The sequence below is a fragment of the Taeniopygia guttata genome, chromosome 2 (assembly GCF_048771995.1).
Source record: "Taeniopygia guttata chromosome 2, bTaeGut7.mat, whole genome shotgun sequence".
In the NCBI taxonomy this organism is placed as follows: domain Eukaryota; kingdom Metazoa; phylum Chordata; class Aves; order Passeriformes; family Estrildidae; genus Taeniopygia; species Taeniopygia guttata.
In genome coordinates, this window is record NC_133026.1 from 45,019,183 (window position 1) to 45,045,877 (window position 26,695).

Here is a 26,695-nt window from a genome sequence, read left to right on the forward strand (position 1 = left end):
TGATCTGAGCTTTAAGCAAATCAGTTTTACTTTTCTCTTAAAGAGGCCCTAACTTGATAAACATTGGGGAGTTTTGTTTTATAAATAGCAATTATATATTTCCACAGGTGTCTCCATGTTGTTAGAAGATATTGCATCAACTAGTTGTTCCTTTGTATTGGTCGGGGAAAACCCTGTGTTTCCCTTTGAATTTTTCAGATTAATGGGAGAAGAAATAGAATAATTATATAAAGTCTGAAGCTGTCTTCTGTCTTTTAAGAGAGTGGAAAAACTGGGAAGATTTTTTTCCCTCTACCACCCACCTTTTAAAAAGATAAGAAACTTCTTGTTCCACTGAGTTGTGGAAAAAATCTATAGCGTCGCTCGGTCCGCTCCGACTGGGTCGGGGACTTCGGGCACGCTATGATGGTAATAAAGAGAGTCTTCCACCAGGCGGGGTCTCTCAGGCGGCTTTATTCCAAGGGTTTATCGAGGGAAGGCGAGGAGGGTGAAGGGAAGCAACCACTCAGAGGGCGAGCCAGCTCTGAGAGCCCCGAACCAGGGCGGGGCAGGGTATATAACTGTATCAGGGTAGGAGGGTCCGAGGGTAGAGCATCCAACCGGGTGAGGGTATGAGGGTGGAGTCAACGGAGAGTGACATGGCAACGGCCAACTGGGATAGAGGGAAGGAGTGGTTTCGGGGGAGGAACCAATGGGGGTACAAAGAACTTAGAACTTTCCAGAACAAAGGGAAGGAGTACAAAATGATTGACATAACTTGGGGGAAGGGAGAACAGATGACAGACAACTTGGGAGGCGGGAAAGCTACACATCTGTGGCCTCCCATGGCAATGCAGGGAGGTCACTAGCCACACCCCCTCCCACATCTCCCCCGTCTTTATTAACTAAATAAGCGGAACCGAAAGTCTTAACTAAATATTGCTTAAAAATGGCTAAAGCAATGAAAATAAGGAAAATAATAACTAAAATCCAAATAAGTCCTTTCACGATGGGGGCTGCCCATCCGGGGATGCCCCACTGCAAGAATGTCTTGTCTATAGGGTCAGCAGCCGATGGGTTCTCAGTCTTTAAGTCTTTTACTTGCTCTTTTATCTGTTGGATGTGGGCCTGGATGGATTTGCTTCTCGATGACAGATTGAAGCAGCACAGCCCGTCAAAGTCCTCGCAGCTGTGGCCATGGGCTAATAGGAGAAAGTCTATCGCAGCCCGATTTTGGAGGGTTGCATGCCTGGTGGTTTGCTCGTCCGCCAAAAGGTCTGAGAGGGCGGCCGACGTAGCGTTGGCATTCTTGTTTACCCAGCACTCCAGGTGAGAAAGCTCACCAAGGGCTTTTGCTGCTGCGTACCATGGAAGGAATATGGACGCAGCGATTCTCTTTGTCTTGCCCCAATTGTACAATTGTGAATCACAATTTGAATCGAATTGGTCGTATGAACGTTTTTTGCGGGCCAATTGTTTTTCCTTCCTCCATTCTAAAATCTGGGTTTTATTCGGAGTGAGAGTCGCAAGCTTGCCAAGGCTACATGGTCCTCCCTGGAGCCGAGATGGAATGCCTGACCATACTCTGTCTCCACAGATAAGAAACATCCCCTTGGGCAACACCTTAGGACGTGTGGAAGAAACCGAAACTACCTGGCTGGTGTAATTGCACCAGGTTTGGCTATTATATTTTTTGCTTAAAGGTGTTACATCCTTTCTGTATGTATTCTTGGCCAAGTCAAGTCCATGCCAATTCTGACTTGGCCTTCTATAATAAAATTTGACGCAGTATTCTGCGTGAGAGGACCCCAGCAGGTCCAATTCTTGGGGTTCCTCTTTACTGTTTGATAGAATTTTTGTCCACTCGTCCCAAGTGTCGACCGGGTTGGGTCTCTTACCCGTGGTTCGGAGTAGGTCGGAGTTGAAAACTGGCCAATCGTCGGCAACCAGGGGAACCCCCACCAGGCATGTGGACAAGGGGTTGTCCACACTGCCCATGGCCAAACATAGATTGTCCTGCTGCAAGGACTTGGCGAGCGTGACCCACACGTTCTCTTTCGGCTGCTGAACAATCCATCCGTCCGCCGCTTGCAGCCACAGGATGACAAAGGCCACGGCGACGGCCAGCTGGGTGCAGTGGGGCGATTCCTGATGTTTCTCCCGGATTGGTGACATGTGGGCAGCCATCCTTATTCTAATAACGCAAGAGAAAAACGTAAATAACAGAAGAGGTTTGGTTCCCTCCCCTCTCCACTCCCCCTTTTTGGTTAAAAAGGAAACAACTTAGGGCACTGGGGTATAAGGAAAGCGGGTAAGGTAAGGGGGTAAGGGAAAGGTAACTGGAGGGGATGGGGTATTTTGAGATGTCGAGTCCGGTGGGTGGTACAGTCTGGTGATGAGGACTCGGGACACCAAGTTGGGACGGCTCCCGGTCCTCTTCTTCTTTCGTCTTCTCCATGCGACTGCGTCGTCCGGTGTTGTGGGAGACGCAGCCTGTGGGTTCTGTGGCGACGGTGGTTCTGCAGCTGGGGCATCTTCCAGGAATGGCTTCACGTATTTTCCCGGAATCCATTTTAGGCCATTAGCTGTTGAAACACAGGCATACCCTCTCCCCCAGGTTATTAAGGGAAAGGGCCCTGTGATGGCTCGGGATTCCGGGTCTCGGACAAGGACCGGTGGGCGCTCCTTCAAAAGTGCTCGCGTGGTGTTTGTAAAGTGCCTGATGACGGGCGGGTCTGGCTCACGGTCGGTGCAGTTTAAGAAATTCAGTACATAAAGTGCTTTGCAAAGGCGCTCGACCGGAGTCATGGACAACGCCGCGTCATGTTGCTGATCGAGCAATCTTTTCAGTTCTTTGTGGGAGCGCTCCACTATGGCCTGCCCTGTGGGATTGTGAGGAATTCCGGTGGTATGTTTGATACCCCATTGCTGCAGAAACAGTTCGAATTGTTTCGAGGTGAGTCCCGGGCCGTTGTCGGTCTTAATTGCCTTCGGGACTCCCAGCGTCGCGAATGCCATGAATAAGTGTTTTTTCGCATCTTTCGTCTTCTCTCCAGTATGGAGAGAGGCGAAGATGGCACCTGAAAATGTGTCAACTGACACATGTATGTATTTGAGACGGCCAAAAGCATTGTAGTGTGTCACATCCGTCTGCCACAGCTCCAAAGCTCCCAGTCCCCGGGGGTTAACCCCTGACGCCACTGGTGGAAGGGCGAGGGACTGACAGCTGGGGCAAGTGGCGAGGATGGCTTTGGCCTGTTCCTTTGAGATTTTGAATTGCCTGGCAAGGGCAGGAGCGTTTTGGTGGAAGAACGCATGGCTGAGCCTTGCCTGTGCAAAGATGTCTGGGACGGTATTAGTAATTGCATGTACAGAAGAAGAGGTGGTGGCGATAACCGCTGCTAAATGGTCTGCCCTCCGGTTACCCTCAGCGATGGCTCCTGGCAGGTCTGTGTGCGCCCGGACGTGCATTATGTGATAAGGTTGCTCGCGGTGGGAGATCAGCCAAATTAAGTCCGTGAGCAACCCGAACAATTTTTTGTTTTGAATTTCTTTGAGCATGGCATGTTCTGCCCGCTCTGCTATCCCGGCTACATACGCCGAATCAGTAACTAGATTGAAAGGCTGTTGGAATTTTTTGAATGCTCTCACGACCGCAGCAAGTTCTGCGATCTGGGGGGAACCCTCAACGATTTGGATGTCAGACTCCCACTTCTGACTCTCCGGGTCCTTCCAAGTGATCACTGATTTGTGGGATTTTCCTGACCCATCAGTGAACACGGTGAGAGCATCTTTAATTGGTGTTTTACTTTTGTAAGATTTTGGGGCCAAATAGAAGGTATCCTTAAACAGTTTATGTTTGGGATAATGTATAGAGATTTGGCCGGGGTAGCTATCCAGAGAAATCTGTAAATTTTCGTTTGTTTGCAGGAGGGATTCTAATTGCTCCAAATTTAAAGGGACATAAATGCACGCCGGATCGCACCCTGCGAGGGTCCGGAGGCGTTGCCTGCCTTTAATGATGAGTTTGGCCATCAATTCAGCGGGTGTGGAGATGGTCTTTGGGGGCTGGTGCGGAAGGAACAGCCACTCGATGATGAGGAGTGGGTCCTTACGCTCAGCATCCCACTGAAACAGCAACCCATGGAAGTTTGGGCACTTACCCAGGATGGCAAGGGTAATGGGAAGGACCCGGTCCACACGGTGCGCCTGGCGGGATCTGATGGCCTCCGCAACTCTCTCCAGGGCTCCCTTCGCGGCAGGTGTCAGCTCGCGTGGAGAAGCCAGGTCGCCGTCTCCTCGCAGGAGTTCGAAGAGGGGCGCCAACTCCTCCGTGGTGAGTCCCAGGAGAGGTCGGATCCACGTGATGGTGCCGCAGATCTGCTGCAGATCCCGCAGGGTCCGTGGGTCGTCTTTGATGGTCACAGACTGGGGCGCGACGGTCCTTCCCGTGATTGTGATGCCCAAGTACTTCCATGGGGCGGAGAGCTGGATCTTCTCCTCCGCAATCTGGAAACCCGCATCCTTGATGGCTTTTATTGTCTTATTAAGTGCTGCGCGGAGGTAGGTGGTCGTCTCCGCGCAGACAAGGACGTCGTCCATGTAATGTAGGATAATGGCTTCAGGGAAAAGCCGGCGGACTGGCGAAAGGACCTGTGCTACAAAGGTTTGGCAGAGCACTGGAGAATTTTTCATTCCCTGGGGCAAGGTGGTCCATTGATACCTTTTATAAGGTTCCGCCCGATTAATTGATGGAACGGAAAAGGCGAACCTGGGGGCATCTCCAGGGTATAAGGGGATGTTGAAAAAGCAGTCTTTGATATCAATGACTGCGAGCTGCCAATTCCGGGGAAGCATGGAGGGTGAGGGAAGCCCAGGCTGGAGGGGGCCCATGTCTTCAATGACATCATTTACCCTGCGGAGGTCCTGGAGCAGGCGCCACTTGTCTTTGCCTGGTTTTTTAATTACAAAGACAGGGGTGTTCCAAGGGCTGGTGGAGGGTATTAAATGCCCAAGGCGCACCTGCTCTTCTACAAGTTCGTTGAGCGCATTTAATTTTTCCTCCACAAGGGGCCACTGATCCACCCACACCGGAACATCGGTCTTCCAATTCAACGGTGGGGAGGTGCGCTCCGCAGTGGCCCACACTAAAAATCCCACGCAGGGCTAGGGATGTCAAGGCGGGCACCCCACTGGGACAATACGTCCCTGCCTAATAGCATGATGTTAGAGGAAACCACGAACGGTCGAATTGTGGCTATTTGTCCCTCTGGACCCTCCACACTTACCAAGCGCCGGCTGCGCATGGAGTTGACAGCTCCGCCCACTCCGGAGATTGTGCCACAAGGGGGCACCAACTCCCAGTCGCGGGGCCACTTTGCCCTGGGAATGATGGTGACATCCGCCCCAGTGTCTGCCATTAGGTCCATCGCCACCGACTTTCCCTGTAACGAAAGCACAGTCCGAATTATAGGTCTTTCTTTAGTTACATTTTGAGTCAGAAAAACATGAATGTCCTGTCCAGAGTTCCGCTCAGAGAGGTCGTTTGAGTCCAACAGATAGAGCAGGGCGAAGGGGAGTCCTCTGCCCAAGGTATAGGGGGGCTCATGGCAGGTGACCGAGACCGTTACCTCGGACCCCGGTGGGACACACACCACTTCAGGTATGATGGAGATCCTGTCGGGTGTGTGCCTTGCGTCTCCGACAATGAGGACGGTCGCTTCGCCCTGGCAGTGAGGGGGCTCCAGGAACCCCGCGGGGACTCTCACCAGGTCCTCATCCTGGAAAGTGACAGTCATGGAACTCTTGAGGACCTGGCGGCGGCCGGGATCTAAGTTGGCCGTTCTTCGGAGGAGGCGAAGCCCGTCGTCGGTGCTCCGCCAACCCTCCGAAACTGTCCCCTGGGCCATTGGTCCTCCCGGATAGTAGGGAGGCTCGGGCGCTGAGAAGGGCCATTTGTTGTCCTCACGCGGCCCCTCCTCGCGCTCCGCGGCCCGTTTCCCGCCGGCTGGTATGGCGGGAAAGAGTTCCTGGGTGGGGGTCTTGGGGAAGGCATATACGGGTTGTAAAACTGCTCCGGGGGCCAGTGTGGACAGTTCGCTTGTATGTGGCCCACCTGGCCACACCCGAAGCAGCGCACAGTGTTCATGTTTAACATAGCCTCCCCCACCCCTTTACTCACTGCCATTGCGACCGTCACCTCGGTGGATGTTGCTTTGACGCACGCTTCCACCATCTGGGAGATGGTGGGCTCGGGGTCCTGCGGTAACGCCCTTAAGATCTTCTTGGTTTCCGCAGAGGCGTTGGTCACTGCCATCTTTCGGAGGAGCTCTTCCCTCGCCGCAGGGTGCTCTATCTGCTTGTCTATTGCCTCTCTGAGGCGGTCGACAAATTTGATGAACGACTCGTCCGGTCCTTGGAGGATAGTTGAAAAACTTTGGGAGGGAGTTTTACCGTCCGGGATTTTCAGTAACGCGGCACGGCCAGCCTCTCTGATGTCATCAAGGAGAGGTATCGGTAGTTGGATTTGGTCCTCCGGCTGGCCGAATTCTCCATCTCCCGCCATAGCCTCCATTACCTCATCTCCTGTGCCCAGTGTCTCTGCTAGATTGTGTTTTACTATGAGAGGTTTCAGCAGCTTTTTCCACTGAACCTCCCAAAGCAGCAGTTCCGTGGGGGACAACAGGGATTTGGCAATGTACTTGATATCGTGCTGAACTAGTGTCCGTCCAGAAAATGTAAGGTCCAAAACGTTTTTAAAGAATGGCGACTCGCGGCCATAGTCTTTTGCCGCTTTCCTCAGCTCCTTCACCTCAGCGTATGGTACTTGCTCCCACCGGGGCCGCTTTCCCCTCTCCCTTATCACCGGTGCCGCAAAAGGCCCAAGGTCACGGGCGAGGTCTAAGTCCCCGTCCTCGATGGCCGCTGCCCGTATCTTAGCCCACCCGCCTCCCGACCTAGGTGTGGGCCGGGGGCTGTCCCTGTCCTCATCCTCTTCGGAGGATGAGGCAGGACGGGTGAGGGCCTTGAACCTCTCCCTGACCGTTGGGCTCCGATGGCGTGGAGTCCTGCAGGCCAAGATGGCCTGCTTCCGGCCAGGCCTACTTCCGGTTCCGGTAGCGTGGGAACCGGAAGTGGCTGGAGAGGGGGAGGCGGGACTAGGCCCACCTCCCGGGGCGGGGCCTTCCGGCAGGGAGTTCCCACCCACAGGGGCGTGGCCTTCCTGTAGGCCGGTCCCTCCCACCGGGGGTCCACCCAGGGGCGCGGTCAAGGGGACGGAGGGGGCGGGTCCCGACGATGACACCATCGACGCATCAGACGGGGCGGGACCCGACGCAGGGGCGGCACTCGACGGAGGAGGGGTCAATGGGGAAATGGCGGGAACCCGAGGGGAGTAGGGAGGAGCTGAGTCGCCATTTTGTGGCGCTTCTGATGCCAGCTCGGCCATGCGGCCGGCGCCATTTTGTGATGTATGCTGGCACAGATTAGGAATTGAACAGCAAGGTTTTAAACTGGGGACAGGGGTCTGAGGGTCTTGGGACGAGGAAAGGGTCGAACTGGGGTGGCCAGTCCCAGGTCGAAAAGAGGACAGGATGGGACGGGGAGCAGCAGGGAGACGGTGGCAACCCTGTGCCGGACTTTGGCAGGGTCTGCTGCCCGACCCACCCTTAGGGGAAAAAGGGTTAGGAGTGGGGGGGACGGAATGAGGGTTAGGAAAACTGGGGGCCCAACTCTCCCGTTTTTGTTTAAATAACGTAAAAATAGAATGAAATAAAGGAAAGAAACGTCCCACTTTAAAATTCCCCTTAACTTGTAAATCGTATAATAAACGCCCAACTTTTCCCCAGAACGGAACGGAGTTAAAATCTTCCTGCGCAGTGTCAGGAAGGTGGTCAAAAATTAAGTTAATTAAGGCTTTTAAATCCCTTTTGTTAAAAGAAATGTTTCCCAGAACGAGGGAAGACTTAACATGGGAATAAAAATCCCGCCGAGCCGGAGACATACGGTTTCCCATAATGTCAATACGGCTAAAAAATTCCCCAAGGAGGCAAAGGAGAAACAGAAAAGAAAAGAGACGGGGTCAGGTGCCAGACGGGGCACGAAAGACTCACCACAAAGGACGCCCGTCGAAAAGAAGATAGCCTCAAAGGGGGGTGGAAGCGCTGCAGGTCCGGAGTGCGAGGGAGCTTCACAGAAGCTGCTGTTCCTGCTCCTCCGGGTGTCTGCAGCCCACGAGGCGAGGGGTCTTCAGAAAACGAAGCACCGTCGTCTGTGGAACCACGTCCGAACGGCGCTTCAATTCCTCAGGCAGCCGGCTCACGGAGTCGAAGCTGTCGAGGAGACGCTCTCCACTTGACTCCGTGCAGGGGTCAGTGTGTTCGGGCGCCAGTTATAGCGTCGCTCGGTCCGCTCCGACTGGGTCGGGGACTTCGGGCACGCTATGATGGTAATAAAGAGAGTCTTCCACCAGGCGGGGTCTCTCAGGCGGCTTTATTCCAAGGGTTTATCGAGGGAAGGCGAGGAGGGTGAAGGGAAGCAACCACTCAGAGGGCGAGCCAGCTCTGAGAGCCCCGAACCAGGGCGGGGCAGGGTATATAACTGTATCAGGGTAGGAGGGTCCGAGGGTAGAGCATCCAACCGGGTGAGGGTATGAGGGTGGAGTCAACGGAGAGTGACATGGCAACGGCCAACTGGGATAGAGGGAAGGAGTGGTTTCGGGGGAGGAACCAATGGGGGTACAAAGAACTTAGAACTTTCCAGAACAAAGGGAAGGAGTACAAAATGATTGACATAACTTGGGGGAAGGGAGAACAGATGACAGACAACTTGGGAGGCGGGAAAGCTACACATCTGTGGCCTCCCATGGCAATGCAGGGAGGTCACTAGCCACACCCCCTCCCACAAAAATCCAGTAAAGTGTTGTTAATGGATTTGTTCACACTTTTAAAAGATCTTATTTCTTAGCTGACATGTCCATATTGTGACATAGTTTTTAGCCAATGATGTATCCATGAAATACAACTTACTTCCCTGGATGACAGCAGAACTAATGCTACTATATGTATTATGTAAAGACTGAAAGAACGGTAAAATGATCCATGATGGCTGAACGGGCTTTCCAATACATATTTTTGCTGAATATGCACAGACAGATATAATGTCTTTTGGTCCCATCATTCAACCCAGAATGACATGAATTATGGGTTTATGCCATTATTTATCTTACTAGAAGAAAAAAGCTCAAACTGTTACTTACTATGCATTTTTTTCTGAAATTACCTTGACTGTTAAGAGAACATGTGGTTCAAACAGCAGCACTAGAAGATGAATTTAGAGGTAGCATTTTGTCTATACTGTGAGGAAAAGTCATAAGCAAGATAAGGAAAAGGCAGATAGAATACCCAAAGGAACAGAATTTCAAGGCAGGTTTGCAGGCTTTGACAGCAGACGTAGAAGAAGACAAGAAGAACAGCATTGCTTAGAGGACTTTGCTTGCCTAGGCTATAGGTCAGGCAGTCACTCAGACCAAGTCTGTGCATTATGGGATCAGTCTGGATGCAGAGATACCCAGTCTGGGCTGAGTGCAAGAACTGACTGCGGGACTCTGTTGTGCACTCTGAAAGAAAACCTGTGTTCATGAAAGGTGTGCATGCAGTCCTGCACAGCATTCAGTGCTACAGCAACACATCCAGAAAGCTTAAAATGAGAGCTCCTGGCAGTAACTTCCTCATTTGGTTCCATAGACCTGGCCAGTGTGGGTGCTCCCTGTGATATCCAGGATCCCAGGCTGAATTGTAGTCGCTGTCCCAGTTCGGTGCAGTTTCTAGCAAGCCAAATTGTGTGAAATGTTTAAAGTCTATGTGTCCTGAAAATTTAACTAAATAAGCCTCTCATTTCTGGTGTTTACTTGCTGCACCTTCTCTCCAGTTCTTGCATAATTTGTTGACGGTCCAGTTCCAGAGTGTCTTCCAGTTTTCCCAACAGAGCTGGATTTACTTGACTAGATCCAGATTAACTATGTCCAGACTTTACTTTTTCTAGCCTACTTCTTAAGTCCCTCTTCTTAAAAGCACAGGGCATGTGCATTAAGGCTAGTCAGTTCTCTCTTTCTAAAAATGTTGATGAACAAAGGCAAAGGACGAGCTAGTTTGAACAGAGGAGAGTGAAAACTTTGAACACATCTCATCTGTTTACTGGTAGGAACTGCATATTGGTTCCATCTGGAAATGCATTCCTGTAATGAAACACATTGGGCATCCCTATATCTGTTTTACATGCTAACTGTCTCTCTGAAACAGAAGTTTTTTTTCACATAAAGTGTATTAAATGTGTCATGATACCACTATTCTATAGGATATCTATTACAATCCTGAATCCTAGATGGAAGCAGTGACCTGTGTTGAACTTGTGGCAGAGTATATTGTCTTAGAAAATGCTGTGGATATTACTTCATTGTGTCAAGCTACAGTTAAATTTTATCATCCTTAATGCTTGTCTCTTCACTTGGGATAACATGGTGGGAAGAAACAAAGAAACATGAGTCCTTCATTGCAAGTTCCCCTTTTCTCCCCACCCCCATTATCTTGTCAAGCTGAATTTCTTTGTCTGAATTTGCTTTCTAGAATTAAATCTAGAATCTGGGCATAAGCAGGCTGAAAGAGAAATATAGGTGTGTAGTGAGATGTAGGTGCATAGTGGTACTGCCCAGGGCACATAAGAAGTGAAACATGCAGCACAACCTGGGCCAGGATGGTGAAGGCTCCTTGTGTTGAAGCAAGTTGGTAAACCTACTGTGATCATGTAAGTACGTTAATGTCTAAAAACCATCTCTGCCCAGCAGAGCAGACATTGTAGGGAAAAAGGAAAAGGTGCTGTTATGGTTTAGCCATGGCTGGTGACTGAGCACCTTGCAGCCACTCAATCAGCTCTCCTCCAGTGAGGGGAGAGAACTGTAGGCATAAAAAGTGAGAAAAAAATTGTGGGTTAACATTAAAGTAGTTTAATAATTAAAAAGCTATCTTAAGAAGAATTTTTTAAATTCTAAGGAAAAGAGAGAAAAAAATCCCAAACAAACAAGGGAGAGAGAAAAATAAACTCACAAAGGACAAGTGATACAAATGAAAACAACTGCTCAACACCAACTAAACAATGCCCAGACAGTCCAGGAGCAGTGTCTACCCTGCCAACCTGTCCTTCTCAGTTCTGTCGTTGAGTGTGATGCCATATGGTGTGGAATATCCCTCTGGTAAGCTGTGTCCCCTCCCAGCTTCTGTGCACCTCCAACCTGCTTGTTAATGGGTGGGATGAGGAGTTGAAAAGCACTCCACTCTGTGTAAGTGCTGCTCAACAATAACCAAAACATCCCTGTTTTCAATAGTGTATGCAGCACAAAACCAAACCAGAGCCCCATGTGGTCTCATGTGAATTTAACTCTATCTAAGCCAAAACAAGTGCAGGTACTAAATCAGTGCTTGCATATGAAGTTTCTCCTGCTATTCTGTTGCACATCTTTACAAGGCACACGCTTAGATTCTGGCTGTCTAAGTCACCTTTTTCTGTGGCCATCTCTCTCTCTCTGTGGTTTTACCAATGTCTTAACCCCTTCTTCACTTGTGAAGAAATTGGTTGCCCTCAAACAAGCCAGTGTCCAGATTCTCAATTAAAGCATTGGATTAGCAGCAGGATTCATTTCAGTTTGTTGCTGGGGAGGGCAGTATAGTTCACTGTTTTTGTTTTACAGCTGGGTGGTTTGGACCAAGACAGCTTAATTGGCCAAACTATTCTGTGTGATCTTGCAGAGTTTATGTGGAAGTTTTGCCAGGAGTCTGAGCCAATCCGTTAAAATACGGACACAGGTTTCACTACTCTCAGCAACAGCTACCCATATAAAAAAGGTATGGGTCATCCACAACACAGTGTCATTAGAGCCATGTTCCCATTGTGTGGATCCACTTGAAATAGGGGAAAGAGGTATGGACCACAGAAATCAAACACATGCAGGCTTGCAGTTCTTTCAGAGCATCTTGATTAAGTAAGCTGAGCTCTGGTACCAGCTGACCTAACTCAATGTAACCTTTTGAAGTCAAGATAGTTGGGATCAGGTAGCTCTGCTGACAGAAAATGAAGGATCTATTGACCTAGGTTATACTAATATCATATTAGGTAGGATACTTCTGGTGTAGCTAGCATATAGCCAATGACAGCATGATCCCAGTGTGATGGGTTCCAGCTTCAAGATCCTAGTGGTAAGGTTGAAAATCATGGATAGGTCAGATAAGAAAAGGCATACCATGCAAACAATACAAGACATATGTCTGAGCCAGTTAACAAGAAGGATAGTATAATCTGAAGTGAATAGTCAGTGGTTGGATTTTAGAGATTTAATCAGGTGTGTCATTATTGGTATGGCCATGTGATAGCAAATAAAGGGGTCTGCTTGTCAAAGTTATCCCTACACTTATTTGGAAAACAGTTGATGTAAAAGAATAGGCTTAAGGCAAATGTAATTTGGAGCTACAAAATATAATCTGATCATAAAGACTAAAGCAGATTTGTTATCATCTGACATCCTGACCTCTGTTTAAGCCCTTTGATCATTTAAGTGCAAATACATGAAGGCCACCTTGGACAGTTGCAATTACTAGTTGTCTGCTTTCATTTCTGTTGAAAATGTAGTTGATGAATAACACAGGATGTTACAGGAAACTGTGGCATAGATTCAATTCTGTTGTAATAACCAGCAGCAAATTCCACTTAGGGGATACTCTAGCCTTTGCTCTTGCTCTTTGGTGCAGTTGTAACAACAGTAAAAGAGTCACTTAAAAATCCAAGTACTTCTACTCTATGTTTTAATCTTATGGCAAACTGATGTAAATAGATCTATAGAAATAGAAATTAATATTTAATGTTTTTTCTTACAGAGCATGATTTTTCAATAGAGAAATGTGTAAAGCTTTTGCCCTGTATCCTTTGCTGCGTATATGTGGGAACAGTATTCAACCATGGGTATTTCTGCAACTGAAAATTGAGAATTTTCTGAAGCCAAGGTTCATTGGTCCTTATCACTACCAGCCCAGGGCCTCATGAAGGCCAAGCTAGAGCAATTAAAGCTGTTGAGTGCTGTCAGTTTGTGACAACAGTTTAGGGCTATATCTGTATTCTGAGGCTGTTCACATCTGGCCTGTATGGGTTTTGTTAAAAAGACAGCTCTCTAAGTTTGAATTTGGTCTCTCAGGGATTTTGGTAGAAGAGAAAATTGGTGTTAAATCAGAAGTGTGTTAAGATATTTTAAAGAGATAAACAGGGTTTGATCTTGTGTGACAGGAAGTCTATTATTAAAATAGAAATATATTTAGAAGAGTTTCTAATTCTAAATTAAGCCCAGGATATAAATTCCTATGTATTTTATCACATGGTAATTGTTGCAGTCATGATCTTTCAGAGCAGTAAGTCAAAAGTCTTTACTGAATCTTTGCTGAATGCCAGCATTCCTAATTTTACACAACACATTTAATTTAGTGAAGAACTTTGCCTAGCTTTTGCCATTAATTTGAGGATCTCATGCAGTCTTTGTTTTTCTAAAAAATATACACTACATGTAAACTCACAATGTGCAAGTAGAAATTCTTCCATGTAGGTGTGAAGCAGCAACTCCTAATGTCTCAGATTGGCTTTAAAGGAGATTTTACTCTCAAAGAGTAAAGTGTACCATTAGATATTCTTGTTCCTCATGCAGATCATTAAAACCTGCTGTTTGGAAAATCTTCTAAGCATCATCTACCTTCTGTCTGACAAAACCAAGGGACCTTATTTTAGCTGACACCTTGTAGGAATTAAATAGGGTGTATTGAGTTTTGACTCAAAGTACCATGCTGTAGAATTATTGTGACATATAAAATGAACCACAAGCTCTAATGTATCTCTGACATGTGGGGATACATGTAACTGAAAAGTTGCTATAAATTTTGCTTAATAGCAGCAATGATAGTCAATCCAAATAACATGATTTTATTCTACTGAAGTCTTGGTTTATTTAATTTTTAGTATTTTATGATGCAGGTTGTTCTTGCAAATTCTGTGCAATCAACAAATTAAAAAACTGTAGCAACAAAAATACTTAAATCCACATGAAAAGTATGCAAGTTAGGTGTTTAATATATGCACAATTGGTGACAGAAATATTTTAAATGTATACCCTGGGAAGCCACTGTATTACCTCCACCTCTATTCCTCCCCAGGTTTTCCAACTAAAAGGGTCATTTGGGTGTGTGAATTGGCTTCAGGCAAATCAGGGTGCCGGCAGCATGGTATCCAAAAAAATAAAAATTGCTGTTCACATAAGACACTCTTAATGTCATATCGATTCTGTGAATAGATCATCTGAATATTATTACAATCCATAGTTATGTAGTATTGACTCATAAAAATTTTAGAAAATATTTATATTAGTTTGGTTGTAATGTAAGAACATTCAAATGCTTTCTAGTTGTTTTCCACGTAAAGTTACTTTACATCCCTGTTGAAGAAGTTCATGTTCAATGAATTGTACTCCTAGGAATGAGGACTATCTTGGTAAGTCTTGACTAGACCAAAGCCCCCTGCCTTCAGAACTCTGGGGCTGTGTACCCATATGTGCTGTGAACTGAATTTCTGTGATCGTCTTGGATATCGTTTCTGAATGGACTATATAATAGTTGAGTCAATCTGACACAAAAACCTGAATTCAATTGAAATTTTATCACAGTTGGGAAACTCCTTTCTTTCATTTTCCTTTTTTCTTTTTTTTTATTTTTTCATTTTCAAAAGCAGCAACAAATCAGGAACTCTCAAGGTATCAGTGATTATACTTTCAGAAATACTCTTCCTCTGTGTATGTAATTCTAACCATGTCTTTTCATAGAGGGCAACCACAGTCTAGCCTAGTTTAACTAATTTCTTATATTCTATTTTTTTTTATATTGCCCAGTAAAGTATATTCAGCAGTATGTGGCTTTATGATTTCTAAATTGTTCAAGTTGCATTTTCACTATCTTTTATTGCACTCATATACTTATGAGAGAATCCTCCTGGTTTTTGGTCTTTTAGTTGGCTAATCTATACACCTGCTGGTCTTAATCAAATACGTGTTTGATCCAGAGATTCAATTATAGAAAAAAGCAGATTTCTATGTTGGTGGGATTCTCTTAGGTTCAAAGAATTTGACTACCTGGGGAGTCTCCAACTGTGCAGCCTTTTTTCACAAGTTGCCACCTCTAAACTGCCTTCTAACAATAACAGCTAAGCACTGCCAGTCCAGGAAAAAGTAGACTTGAAGCTGAACCATATTGCTTCTGAGAATGTCAGGTCTTTATTCCTCTCAGGCAGTCACACTCAAGGTAACATAGAACTTCTCAGTCTACTTTTGACCTAGCTGTAGTGAAGGTGATAACTGGCTTTTCTTTCCTGGTTGTCATAATCCTTTCCACATCTATTTTCTGTGTGTGAGGGAAGGACTGCCTGCTTGGGCACCATTAGTGAGTGCCCTACATTCCATGTGTGTAGAAAAAGCTGAGGCGCTCTTCCCACAATGGGATGCTCTGGAGAGCCTTGACCGCTTCAATATGATAAATTCAAATGAGAATTTTGTCCCTTAAACTTAGTGATTCTTTCTTCAGTCATAAAATGTCCAGTCATTCTACCAGGGCTAGGAATAGTCTAGCCAGTATTTGCAAGATTTTCTTCTTTAGATGCTATTTATTTTTAAGATCAGAATATAAAATAATTTTCAGGGCAGGAGTAATGCAATTGATCTGCTCAACAGCCAAATCATTGTTTTTCGACTTGATGTAACATTTGTAACTCAGCAAATTTTGAAAACATTGGTGATCTGATTGTCTATCCTAGCTTATTCTTATGTCAATATCATTGTAGTACTAACACAAATAGTTCCAAAAACATAAACAGTAACAAATAATAGCATTAAAAGCAATGAACCTTTTTTAAAAATGCCATTACCCTAAAACTACCATTTGCTTTATGTCACCTATTTTCAGTTCTTCAAAACAGGAAAACTTAAGTAGTAAGGCTGTGATGCAAAGAATGCAATTTGATTCCCAGATTTAGGTAGGTAAATAAGGGTTTATGAACAATCTGTATGTCATCATGGAGTGTCTTAAGTGCTCAGGTACATTCACTCATTTCTGTGTGAAAGAATCTGTAGAGTTCTGTGTTCCTACTTAGCAATATTTTTGAGATTCAGCATTAAAATTTAAAATACTATAAAATATGGTTTCTACTTAAACTGTCAATATTGTTGGTCCACTCTGTAAGTAAAAGAAGGAGGAAAGGTCTAATGCATGTACATATTTGTTAATATCCCTGGGGAGTCAGTTGTGTAGGTGTGGTACTAATGGAAAAAAAAGGCTCTCCAGAGAGCAATGTGTGGAGAGGAACAAAGAGAAGGCTTTTTGTCGGACTGAGGGTTTTGCTGCTGGCTGCTTGACTGCATGGTAGCATTGTTCAGATGAAGTGCACCTGCTCTAACGTTTTCTTCAGCTGGAGGCAGACAGGTTTGTTGAATGCTCTAATTGCTGGTAGGCATGAAAGGATTGCCTAGAAGATTGCTTCCTAGGCTGTCCTTTGATGTTTTGTATGATTTGGAAGTGAAGATTTCTTTTCCTTTATCCATCTTACTAATAGGTGAGAATAAAAAATCTCCTTTCAGCTTTCATTACAGAAGGTATCATGGCACATTCAGTGTGATTAGCTGTATCATGGGCCAAAAGACTCCTTTTATCTTTTGAAAGGTGTGTAAAACACAAGCACAGTCATCACAGTCCACATTCATAAACCACTATTAGCTATGTGTTCACTTCATTGCAGAGGTCTTTGGGCAGAGAAATACGCTGCTGTGAGCACTAGGTTTGTCAAGTGCGGTAAATCCTTGGCTAGAAATTTTGGATACAATCCTTTTAACATGTATTGTAAATCTTGGACCACAGATAGAAAAGGTTCTTTGTTTAATTCCAGTTATGTTAATTTATAAACACAATAATTCTATTATGAAATGTTTTCCCTTATTTTTCACCAAAATTTGAATAGCAGAGAACTGCAGTAGGCTTGATAGTTTGAATGTCTTCCTTTAATAGATAAATACAAGGCTTGACTAATGCCCTATGAAGTCTTGTACTAAATTCAGATTATAACTAAAGCTACAAACAGTACATGTGATGTATATTGTTTGCAGAAATATGCAAATTAATAGAGTAACTAAAAAAATCTGTAATAGGTTAAAGTATAAGGTTTTATTTCATTCTCTTACTAGGAAATACCTAGCTGAAAGAAATTATGGTTACTTTCACCCATGTAACCTGTTACTAACATCTTTCTCTTGAGAGAGTGAGCTATTGCCAACATACTTGGAAGCACCAGAATACTTAAATGTAGGTTGCTTGTCCAAGTAGAACAACCTTCCTCAATTGGCTTTGGTTTAAGTCTCCTCTATGACACATTTTGTATTCAGATCCGTTACATGCAAAGTTCAAGAGGGCATGAAGTGTGTGCCTTTTCAATCGGAGCCTATTTCACTTTCCAGTCAAGAGTTGAGAATTTATGCATAAGAAACCTATGTCCATTATATATGACTCTGAAATATAGTCCCTGAAATTTTTAAAGATACATACTGATTTAGGCTTTATTTAGGAAATTAAATTCTCGTTATTTAATACGTTCTAAAATTTGGGAGAAAACCTTCAAGGTATCATCTGAAACTTTGAGATACATATGTGATTTGTGTATTATTATCTAATGAATTATGAATTCAATTTCCATTGTATAAAATTGCATACCCTTTTCCCAAACTATCTGTTTTTCAATTCAATGTTTTGAATGTTGAGACATGTCAGTCTTGATGTTTCTAGCTGCCTTTTGAGTGAACTTGTTACAGTGCCAGTGGTCAATGCCATTAGATTTCTATGGAGTTTTGTCGTGGTCACTATAAATTACACCAGCTTACCAAATTTCTCTTCTGATCAAAAAGTGTGTGTACTTTGTCTTGTGGTGTAAGCAAGGAGTATATTTACATGTCTACAACTGTGGCCTCCAATTTTCATTTTGTTTTGACATGACAAAGTATTTTAAAGAGTATGTCTGGGACTTTATTTACATGGGCAAGAGGTCAGTCTGTTGCTTTTCTGTGGAACCAAGTGTTTATCAGGTTTCTGTATTAATCGTGCAGCGCATTAGGTGCACCAGTGTTTTATTTTAGACATCTTTATTATAAAGTTCAGATATGCTAAATTTTCCAAAAGTATTTTAAGTCCAAGAAATTTTTTCCCCACAGAATTTTCTAATTTGGCTTGCATATCTTTGTACATATAGCTCTGTGTGAGCATATGTCTACCAAAATGAAATTCGTTAGTTCTGATGTTTTAGATAACTACGTAAACATAACTATCTCAGGTGTTTGGAGGTAGGGATGCTAATACACAGGCCCTTAGGATGTAAGCACTTCAGGAAAATAAAATCTAGGTGCTTATATTATTCATGTCTCAATGGATGGGGAGAAGTTTGAGTGTTTTTTTCACCTTCTTTTTCACCAAACAACAGAAATGATTCAGTTCTGAGACTCAGGCTGGTACAGCCAAGGGAATAAGCAAGTAGTTCTGTTCAAAGCTGAAAGCAAAAGGATTGCAAATCACAGTCATGGATCCTGGTGTTTTGTTCACTACTAGTCATTCCCCATTGTTCAATCCATAGTCAACCATATTAGTGCTGTGAGTTACTACCACCTAAAAAATTCTTAGTGATGATCCATGCAATGCAATGTCTGCATATGAAAGTGGCCTTCTCAGCAATCATCTCCAAGTCACTGTCCTGTGGGTTATTTGTAAACCATCTGGAAGGAGTGGGATGACTCATTCATTTTGATGTGGCTATGGGTTTTGTGGTCAAATACAGGGAGAAACAATATGTACTTGGTCATATACCTGCAGGCAGTTTTCCAGACTTCATTTTGATAGGGACCAAGTCTTACTTTTTCCATAGGTTTATTCTGATTTAGGCTGTTGAAAATAGTCATAGACAGCCACAAGTTTTGTGTTGGGTAGGCATGCAATTATGTAATTTTTTTCTTCTCCATGGGTATTGGTGACATCAATTAAATGTGTCGCTGTCAGATGCGTGCTATCTGATTTTTGTATGAGGTGTTCAGAACTGCAGCAGAAATTTCACTCTAAAGAAAGGGAAGGAAATTATATGTTTGAGATTAGAATTATTTCATTTTGAGAGCTTGGTTTATCTAGACAAAACTCCAGGAAATTCAAAGCTTGTCCCGAGCTGTCATCCATCAATAAACTGTTGTGAAAGAATAATGCTAGTAATCATAAAACCACAGAAGATGTGAGATAGAAGTAGAGTACGAGTCTTAATGATCTAGAACCATAACTGTATTCTAAATGAAATGTATTTAATTTCCTGAGGAAAGTATTAACAGTGAGGAATAGGAGAAGAAAATATTTTGTAAGAAGATTAGTTAATTGATGGAGTATCTTTCAAAGCAAAAATAGTTCAAATCCCCAAAAGTGTGACTGTTCTTCAAAGCTGAATGGTGTAAGCACATAATGTGTTCTACAATGTCTCATATAAATCATGTGTTGATGTTTGTAGAAATATATACAATGACTTTTAAAAAGAGAACTTACATAAGAATATTTTTACTTAATTGAAATCAGTGAAATACTGAAGTCTTTTTTTGATGTCACGGAGACTAGAAGCTAATATACTGATACACTGCAATGTTACTACATATATGCAGCCAAGTGAACTGCAAGTTTAAAAGGTGGTTTGCAAAGATATTACGGTTTTGTTAAGAAACAAAGTATGTTTCATCCCTTATGAAAATGTGAAAGAAGTAGCCTAAGATCACATATAATGAACTCAGTCACTTTGTATTTGAAAGTAAGAAAGATTCTGAATTGAATCAATATTGTCTTGAATTGGATTATATTTTTCTGCTATGGGCTTTAAGAAACCCCTTCAAAACAAGATATTTTCAGGAAAGTTTTTACTACCATTAGAAAACAAATCTTGATAACATTTTAATGTAGTATGCAATATTTAATTTATAATGCTCCCATGATTTTTTTTTTTTTTTTGTTAAGCATGGCACAGTTTGATTCTATAATTAATGCATATGGCTACAGTTCTAATTGACAGACCAGTTAAGAAAGTTTAAGTGACCTTACAGTGTTACTTAGTAACAGCCTGGAGAAATTGCTACATTCTTGTTAGGGGTGTTGTGAAAGAGACTTGTCACCATCCTACAGAAGAGTTTAGGATTCAAAGTAGGTTTTAATTTAATGAATCCACACAGTTAGCAAATTTACTTGTATTGGTTTTACTCTCTTTGTGAGCCAGTCCAAACAGAATAGGAGAGGAGGTAGTTACAGTAATGGAGAAAAAGAGGAAATGTAATAAATAGTCATAAAATATGTAAATTTTTTAAAATCATAATCTATTTTATCTAGGTCACCTCCCACACTGTTCTTGTCCTGATAGCCCATTTATTTTTTCTCTTTGTTTTTGTCTCACTTTCTACATAGGACTGACTCATCACGTCTGTAATCTCCTAACAGAAGCTGTGGCCCTGTACTTGGAGGCAGATGATAAAAGGAGCACCAAGACAGCAAATGTGCTGCTTCTGTCCTTACTTGACATTTTGCAATACATGCTGACGTATACAGCAAACATTGTGCGCCGGACTTTGCAGGTATGGCATTTTCTCATGGGGTCTTGACTGTCTTAAGCAGTTTTTTAGATAACTTCCTACTATCCTTAATAATTATACTCCCACTATTCTGATTTTATGGGACTTCTAGAGTAGTGAAAACTCAATTTGTCTTCCAAGCTCCTGTTTGAACCATTGCAAGTCATGCCATTGGTGGGACTTTCTCCTACAACAAAGACATCCTCCTCCTTAAAAATGGAGCACAGAATACAATGCAAAGAAATTTCACATAACTCTCTTAGTAACATATAAAGGAAAAGCATTTTTTTAGACAGGATATAAACCTAGCAAATATTGCTTTGCTTTTTAGGTCATCTGCCAAATTTTTAAGTTAGTCAAGTGGGAGTGACTTCTGTATTTACACTGCAAACAACACATATTCTTCATGTTAGGTGTTTTATGTTCTTGGTATTATTCACTGAAGAGCAGATATTTGTCAGGTGAAATATATCTAAAGGACAGAGATTCAAAAGATTGTAGATGGGCTGTAGTATCTTTCAGGACGTGTCTTTTTTCATCCCCAGAGGCCTTCCTCTGTGGGCTGTTTGGTTTTTTTGTTTTCGTTCTGTCTTTTTTGGTTTGCAGGGTTTTGTGGTGGGGGGATTGGTTTATGGGTTTTTTTGGGAGTGGTTTATTAAGTAAGCTTAATGTAAGGAGCTGATGATGAAAATTGAGCTTTTTCTCTTTTTTCTACATTGATTTACACAAGCAGCTATGTTATCAACCACATTTCACTGTGAGGTTTTTGGTTTGGTTTAGATGTGTGATGGTACAGTACCTTATCTTTAAGTCCTCTATTTGCAGGTTCTGTAACATGATTTTCATCTAAGAATCACTTCATAGATCAAATTGTGTAGGTCAATTGCTTCTTGTCATATTTTTGGCATCACTCCATGTAATCATAGAGAGCTGAATTCTGTACATATGCTCCATACAGAAATAGTGAGGTAAATTATTCTGGAGAACACATGAGGAGAGAGGATCTTGCACATGAATTGGTAGTATTGAATTGACGGGTTTTATTTAGATTTAAAATTAAATCTCTTCGTTCAAAGCCAAATTCTGTTCTGGCTTTACTTAAATACAGCAGTTGACTGATGCACTGAAATTCCAACTCCAGTTTTGTTTCTCTCTTGTCAAAGTAATCTGCTTTGCTTGTAAAGTCTAATGAGTAACAAGGAGCAGCTGGAAAACTGAGTTTTGAAGCATAGGTCTATTCTGTGCCCATATATTAATTTCACAGTGGTGTTACTTATCTTGGCTTATGTGTCTTGGCAATACTCATCACAAGATCCCTGAGAGTTCTACATTAGTACACATACCCTATTAAATGGTGGCCATCAGTTATTGACTACATAGTGTTCCACTATTCATGTGTCACTAAATGCATCACAAATATTTTTCTTGGACAGTTTTTATAGGAATGTTTTGAATACGATACCATTGAAATCAGAACTTGTAAAATAAAATCAAGTCTTCTTGTATTATCCATTTCTGAGGCTTAAGTTATCTTTTACAGATGGTAGTACAAAGGTACTTGAATCCTTTTTATTTAATCATTAAATAAATTAAATTTAAAATATTTTATGTGTGAAATTATAACCTTATCCACCTGCATGGGCAATACATATCACCACTTTTCCATTGCACTGAAGTACTTCATGTTGGATGGTGCTGATAACTGTATCCAAGTTCAGGAGAAGGGTTCACTCTTTGTGGTCCAAGTACTTTCAGATTAATTTATATGTCTGATTTTGAGAAATTTTGTCATATGTCCCAGAGGTGATCCACATTAGCTGGAAAGAATTTTCAATGTGAATTTGATATATGGACTCTATTTTGTGACTCTGGCGCAGGTTGCCCAGAGAGGCTGTGGATGCCCCAACTCTGGCAGTGTGAGAAAAAGCTGTTTTAAATTTTGCTGAAGTGAAGGTGGCTTACCTCCCTTTTCTTCATTAATATAAATAATCCATTTTTTGTCTTCCCTGCACTTTTTGTCCTTCTTTGAAATTCAGCATTTCAGGCTGTTGTGGTGAATCTCAGAGATGGACGTACCAATGGGACTTACTGCCTTGAGAAAGAGCTCTTCAGTTCTCTTTTATTTAGAAACCCTTTCCAAAGAAGGGCATTATCCTTTCAACTCAAAAGTATCAACAGTTTGAGTTTGAGCAGTAGTGACACCTGTCTCAGGGAACTTGCTCCTCTGTTCACTTAACCAAATGAAAACCTCCAAGTATTACACTTGGACAGTGATTTTTAGGATTGAGCTATAAATGAAACACAATACAAATTATTTTTAAATGTGTGCTGTGGACAAAATGTTTATTTTTCCTCTAGCAGATTGACTGTATAGGTTCATGGTCCAAAGCTGGTGCAAGGTAATGACATTAAATGAAAAATCCTGCAGGCTGACCTTTCAGGAGCCCTGGGGCAGGGATTGGTCATAAATAGCACTGTCTAGGATAGTCGTGTGCTTTGATGAGGGGGGGATGACAGTGGTCAGAATTACAAGTAGTAGCTGATTTTATTACTTGAAAACTTTATATTTCCAATTTCACAAATAATTTAAATTATAATATATTGTGAATATTTCAGGATACAGAGTAAGGCAGGCAGGCAAAATGGACAATATTGCTGAGTATACTAAATTTTCAGTCACCTTGATTATCTTGGTTTGAGGTATCTTTTGCATGTACATTTTATTGCATTTTGCTGAAGAAATGTCATGCAGGTCAGTACATTCAGCCTGTATAGAATGGCACAACAGTACGGGTCCCTTTGCTTTGTTCTTATTGTCACAGAGGGAGCATAACTGCTCACTGGGAGCCCAGCAATACTTAACTAGAAAAGAGTGTGTAAGTTTCCTTCAAACTTCCACTCATCCTTCGACCACTTAATGGACCTAATTTGTTCCTCATAACAGGACAATCACCAGGATTGCTTTTCTACTTTTCTCTCTTGATAAGGCACAGAAATCTGGGGCAGGAGGGGACACACAGTCTGCCGAAGACCTTCTGCTAATCAATAAACCCCTGACGGACCTGATTAGCGGGCTTATTCAACTGGTGAGAGTTTGCTTGTTTGTAACCTTATGGAGTATTGCTGAAGTTGTAATTATGCAACTGAATTCAACATATTAGAGCTCTCTTTACTAATTTCTAATTGTTTACAAGCTCCCAATTGTTTACCTAGTACTGTAACACTTTGTAAGAAGTTAGAGGTCACAGTGACTTGCAGTTTACCAGTGATGTCAGAGTAAATCTATTTGTCCAGAGCATAGAAGTGGGATGAGGATCAGACTGCAGGTTCTTGGTTTGGATATATATGTATAGCCAACATTTGTCCTTCAGAATGGACTAGTCACCACTGCTTAGGGAAAGGATGGTGTTCAAAATTTGAAATTAATAGTACTACTTCCTTTAGAGAAGTCAGTAAATGCAAAACTGGTTTGAAGCAAGTGATGCATTTTAATATTATTTTCCAGGGTTTGAGCCTTTTGAGTTTTCTCAAGGATTTTATGTCAACATGATCCTGAGGGATTTATAAGTGGGAGTGGTCCCTATGATCTCTAAACATCTTTGAAGTGTGTCTGTTTAAAGGCAGTCCTTTCCAGGGTTTACTAGATGTACAGCACTGTATTGAAATCTCCACACAGGGCTTCATTGTGGCCCTAATGCATCCCATCAGCTCAACCTCTGTCATACAGAGATGTATATTTACTCTGTGTGTAATGGTTTGTAGTAGAATGTTTCTTGAGCTACATCAGCCTGTAAGGAAACATAAAGCCATTAAAATGGTATGTGAGAACTCCAGTGTACCATGGTATCCTTTCTAGGATATTTCACTTAGAGGTGTTTCAGATTCACTGTGTTCTTTTCCAGCCCCCCCCCCTTTTTTTTTTTTCATTTAAATAGTGATATCAGTACTGCAATCCTTCTACTATCTTTAGCACCATCTGTCATCTATTTTAGGGAAGTGTGATTCCTTTTTTATTAATTTTTGGCATTGTACTTGGTACTAAGGACTCCTTTGATGGATTTATTTAAACTAGCTATTGACAAAGGCTTTTTGGAAATGTTCTCTGAATTACCTGAAACAAGTGACTGAATTTCAACTATTTAATATTTCATCTTTATAAATTCTTTTATTTTTATTGATTTTTTTTAAACTGCTATATATGATAAATAGTATGACATAAAGATGTGCAAATGTTCTTTAAAATGAAACTAGTCATAAGTTTAAATTATATTAACTTTTTAAAGAACAGAAAATTAGAGGCCAAGTTTTAACTCAGCCTATACCACCTGGAAGTTTTTTATGAGTTTTTAATTAAAGGATAGGATAATTGTATAGTTAGCAAGTACTGGTTAGATTGTGAGTTGCCCTTGTATTTCAGAAGCATGGCTGTAAATTACCAGTAGATTTTGCTTTGTTCTGTACTTCTGCACGTTCTGGTTTGTTTCAAATGCTTATTCTAAATCTTCTGATTTTAACATTCAGGTAAATGATAATGACCACCAGGGCCACTTCTTTAGATAGATAGATAGACACATACATACACATATACATACATACATATTGTCTTGTTTTGTTTTCAGTTTTTTCAAGATTCTGTGGGTGAGCGACCTTGTTTGGATCTGTGAAAGTTATTTCAGCTAGGTTTATTAAATTTGATTTTTCAATTTTTTTCCTCCTGCTCTATTAAACATTTTCTGTTAAGCTTGGAAGAGTTTGAGCAATGGAATAATAATTTTAGCATTTAGGAATGACTTGTTTAAAATGGTTTGTGTTCTAATCTCTTTAAATAGAGATATGTTATTTGTGAAGTCTAGAGCATATCTCAAGATGTGTGTGCTCCCTACTCCTCAAAATGCCTTAGGCCTATCTAAATTGAAATTATGTGAAGCTACCAGTGGTTGTTCTCTGTATTCATTGAGCTGTGTGGGTACCTAACCCCTTATTGCTGTTATGAGGCTTTCAGTTCTTTGTGAACTTTATTTTCTGGAGATAATGGAGGACTTACATTTTGAACTAACAATTACTTTAAAATATTGAGTTAAAATTATTTTCTCTGCTTTGCTACTTCTACCTATCTTAGCATATTTATACTTTCTTATAGTCACTTACATAGTTTCCTAGTCACATTGTTTTTCTAGTTCCTAGTTTCCTAGACACATTGCACAATTGTTTTCCCTCATTGAAATGTATATCCTTCAAGTAGTTTATTATTCCATGTTCATTTACTTGTCTTTTTATTTTGCTCGAGTTCCACATGTTTTTTTCTCTCAATAATCCCTCAGAAAATCAATGTGAGTTAAACTTCAAAATGCCAAAAACTTTGAATCCATTTTTCCCTTCTGTGGTTGTGATTTAGTCTGTCACTAAAGGCATAGCAAAGCAAGTTCCAGAAACCTAGATTGCATTTAAATGAAACTTCAGTGATTTAGCAATGCAAAAGGATAAATAATTACAAACTCTGTCACGCAGCAAACACTGCAAATATGGAGAATTCAGTATTTAATACCAAGATCATTATGACCATAATTGATCAATAACAGGAAAAAAAATGATCATTTAGTCTTCTCCTTGGCAGTTTTGTGTTTAAAAGTTAATTACACTTAACTTTGTTAGGTAATGTTTCTTTGCTTATTGTAAATTTAATTTGAATATTATTCTGAAACCTGCAGCAATTGTAGAACATACAAAACACTTTCTAATTTTATTATACTCACTATACTGAAAAAAAATTACTTTTGAAATCACTGTGGATTTTCACAAAGTTTCAGAAACCATGCCAATACCTATAAAAAGGAATTTTGTTTTCTGTAGGTCCTAGATTCAACTCCTAGGTGTAGATCTTCCAGTCATTTCTAGAGCCTACTAAACTGCTGGGAGAGAATTTTTCTTGACTTCTGGTGGGAGACTGCCCTATGATAATATTACCAGGAAAAT

The 26,695-nt window shown here is 42.1% G+C and overlaps 2 protein-coding genes across 6 annotated transcripts in view; one reads left to right on the forward strand and one right to left on the reverse strand.

Moving 5' to 3' along the window:
- ULK4 (unc-51 like kinase 4) overlaps positions 1-26,695 on the forward strand; it is a 216,367-nt gene that overhangs the window by 132,277 nt on the left and 57,395 nt on the right. For 3 of the 5 annotated variants that reach the window (XM_002196898.6, XM_030265145.4, XM_030265146.4), the window contains 2 exons: positions 20,559-20,725; positions 23,710-23,808. In XM_002196898.6, coding sequence (XP_002196934.6) covers positions 20,559-20,725; positions 23,710-23,808 — 266 coding nt within the window. Of the gene's footprint in view, positions 1-20,558; positions 20,726-23,709; positions 23,809-26,695 lie in introns of those variants that run through there. The other 2 variants (XR_012054617.1, XM_041714518.2) reach the window with 2 other exon arrangements.
- Positions 356-8,180, reverse strand: LOC140682641 (uncharacterized). Its single transcript, XM_072925810.1, has 2 exons — positions 8,091-8,180; positions 356-2,173 (listed from the first exon to the last, which is right to left on the reverse strand). The coding sequence occupies exon 2, from the start codon at positions 2,164-2,166 to the stop codon at positions 805-807; it is 1,362 nt and encodes a 453-aa protein (XP_072781911.1). The 5' UTR covers positions 2,167-2,173; positions 8,091-8,180; the 3' UTR covers positions 356-804.

Excerpts from the sequence above, each read along its gene's own strand:
- LOC140682641 (XM_072925810.1), bottom strand. The coding sequence starts at position 2,166 with ATGGCTGCCCACATGTCACCAATCCGGGAGAAACATCAGGAATCGCCC.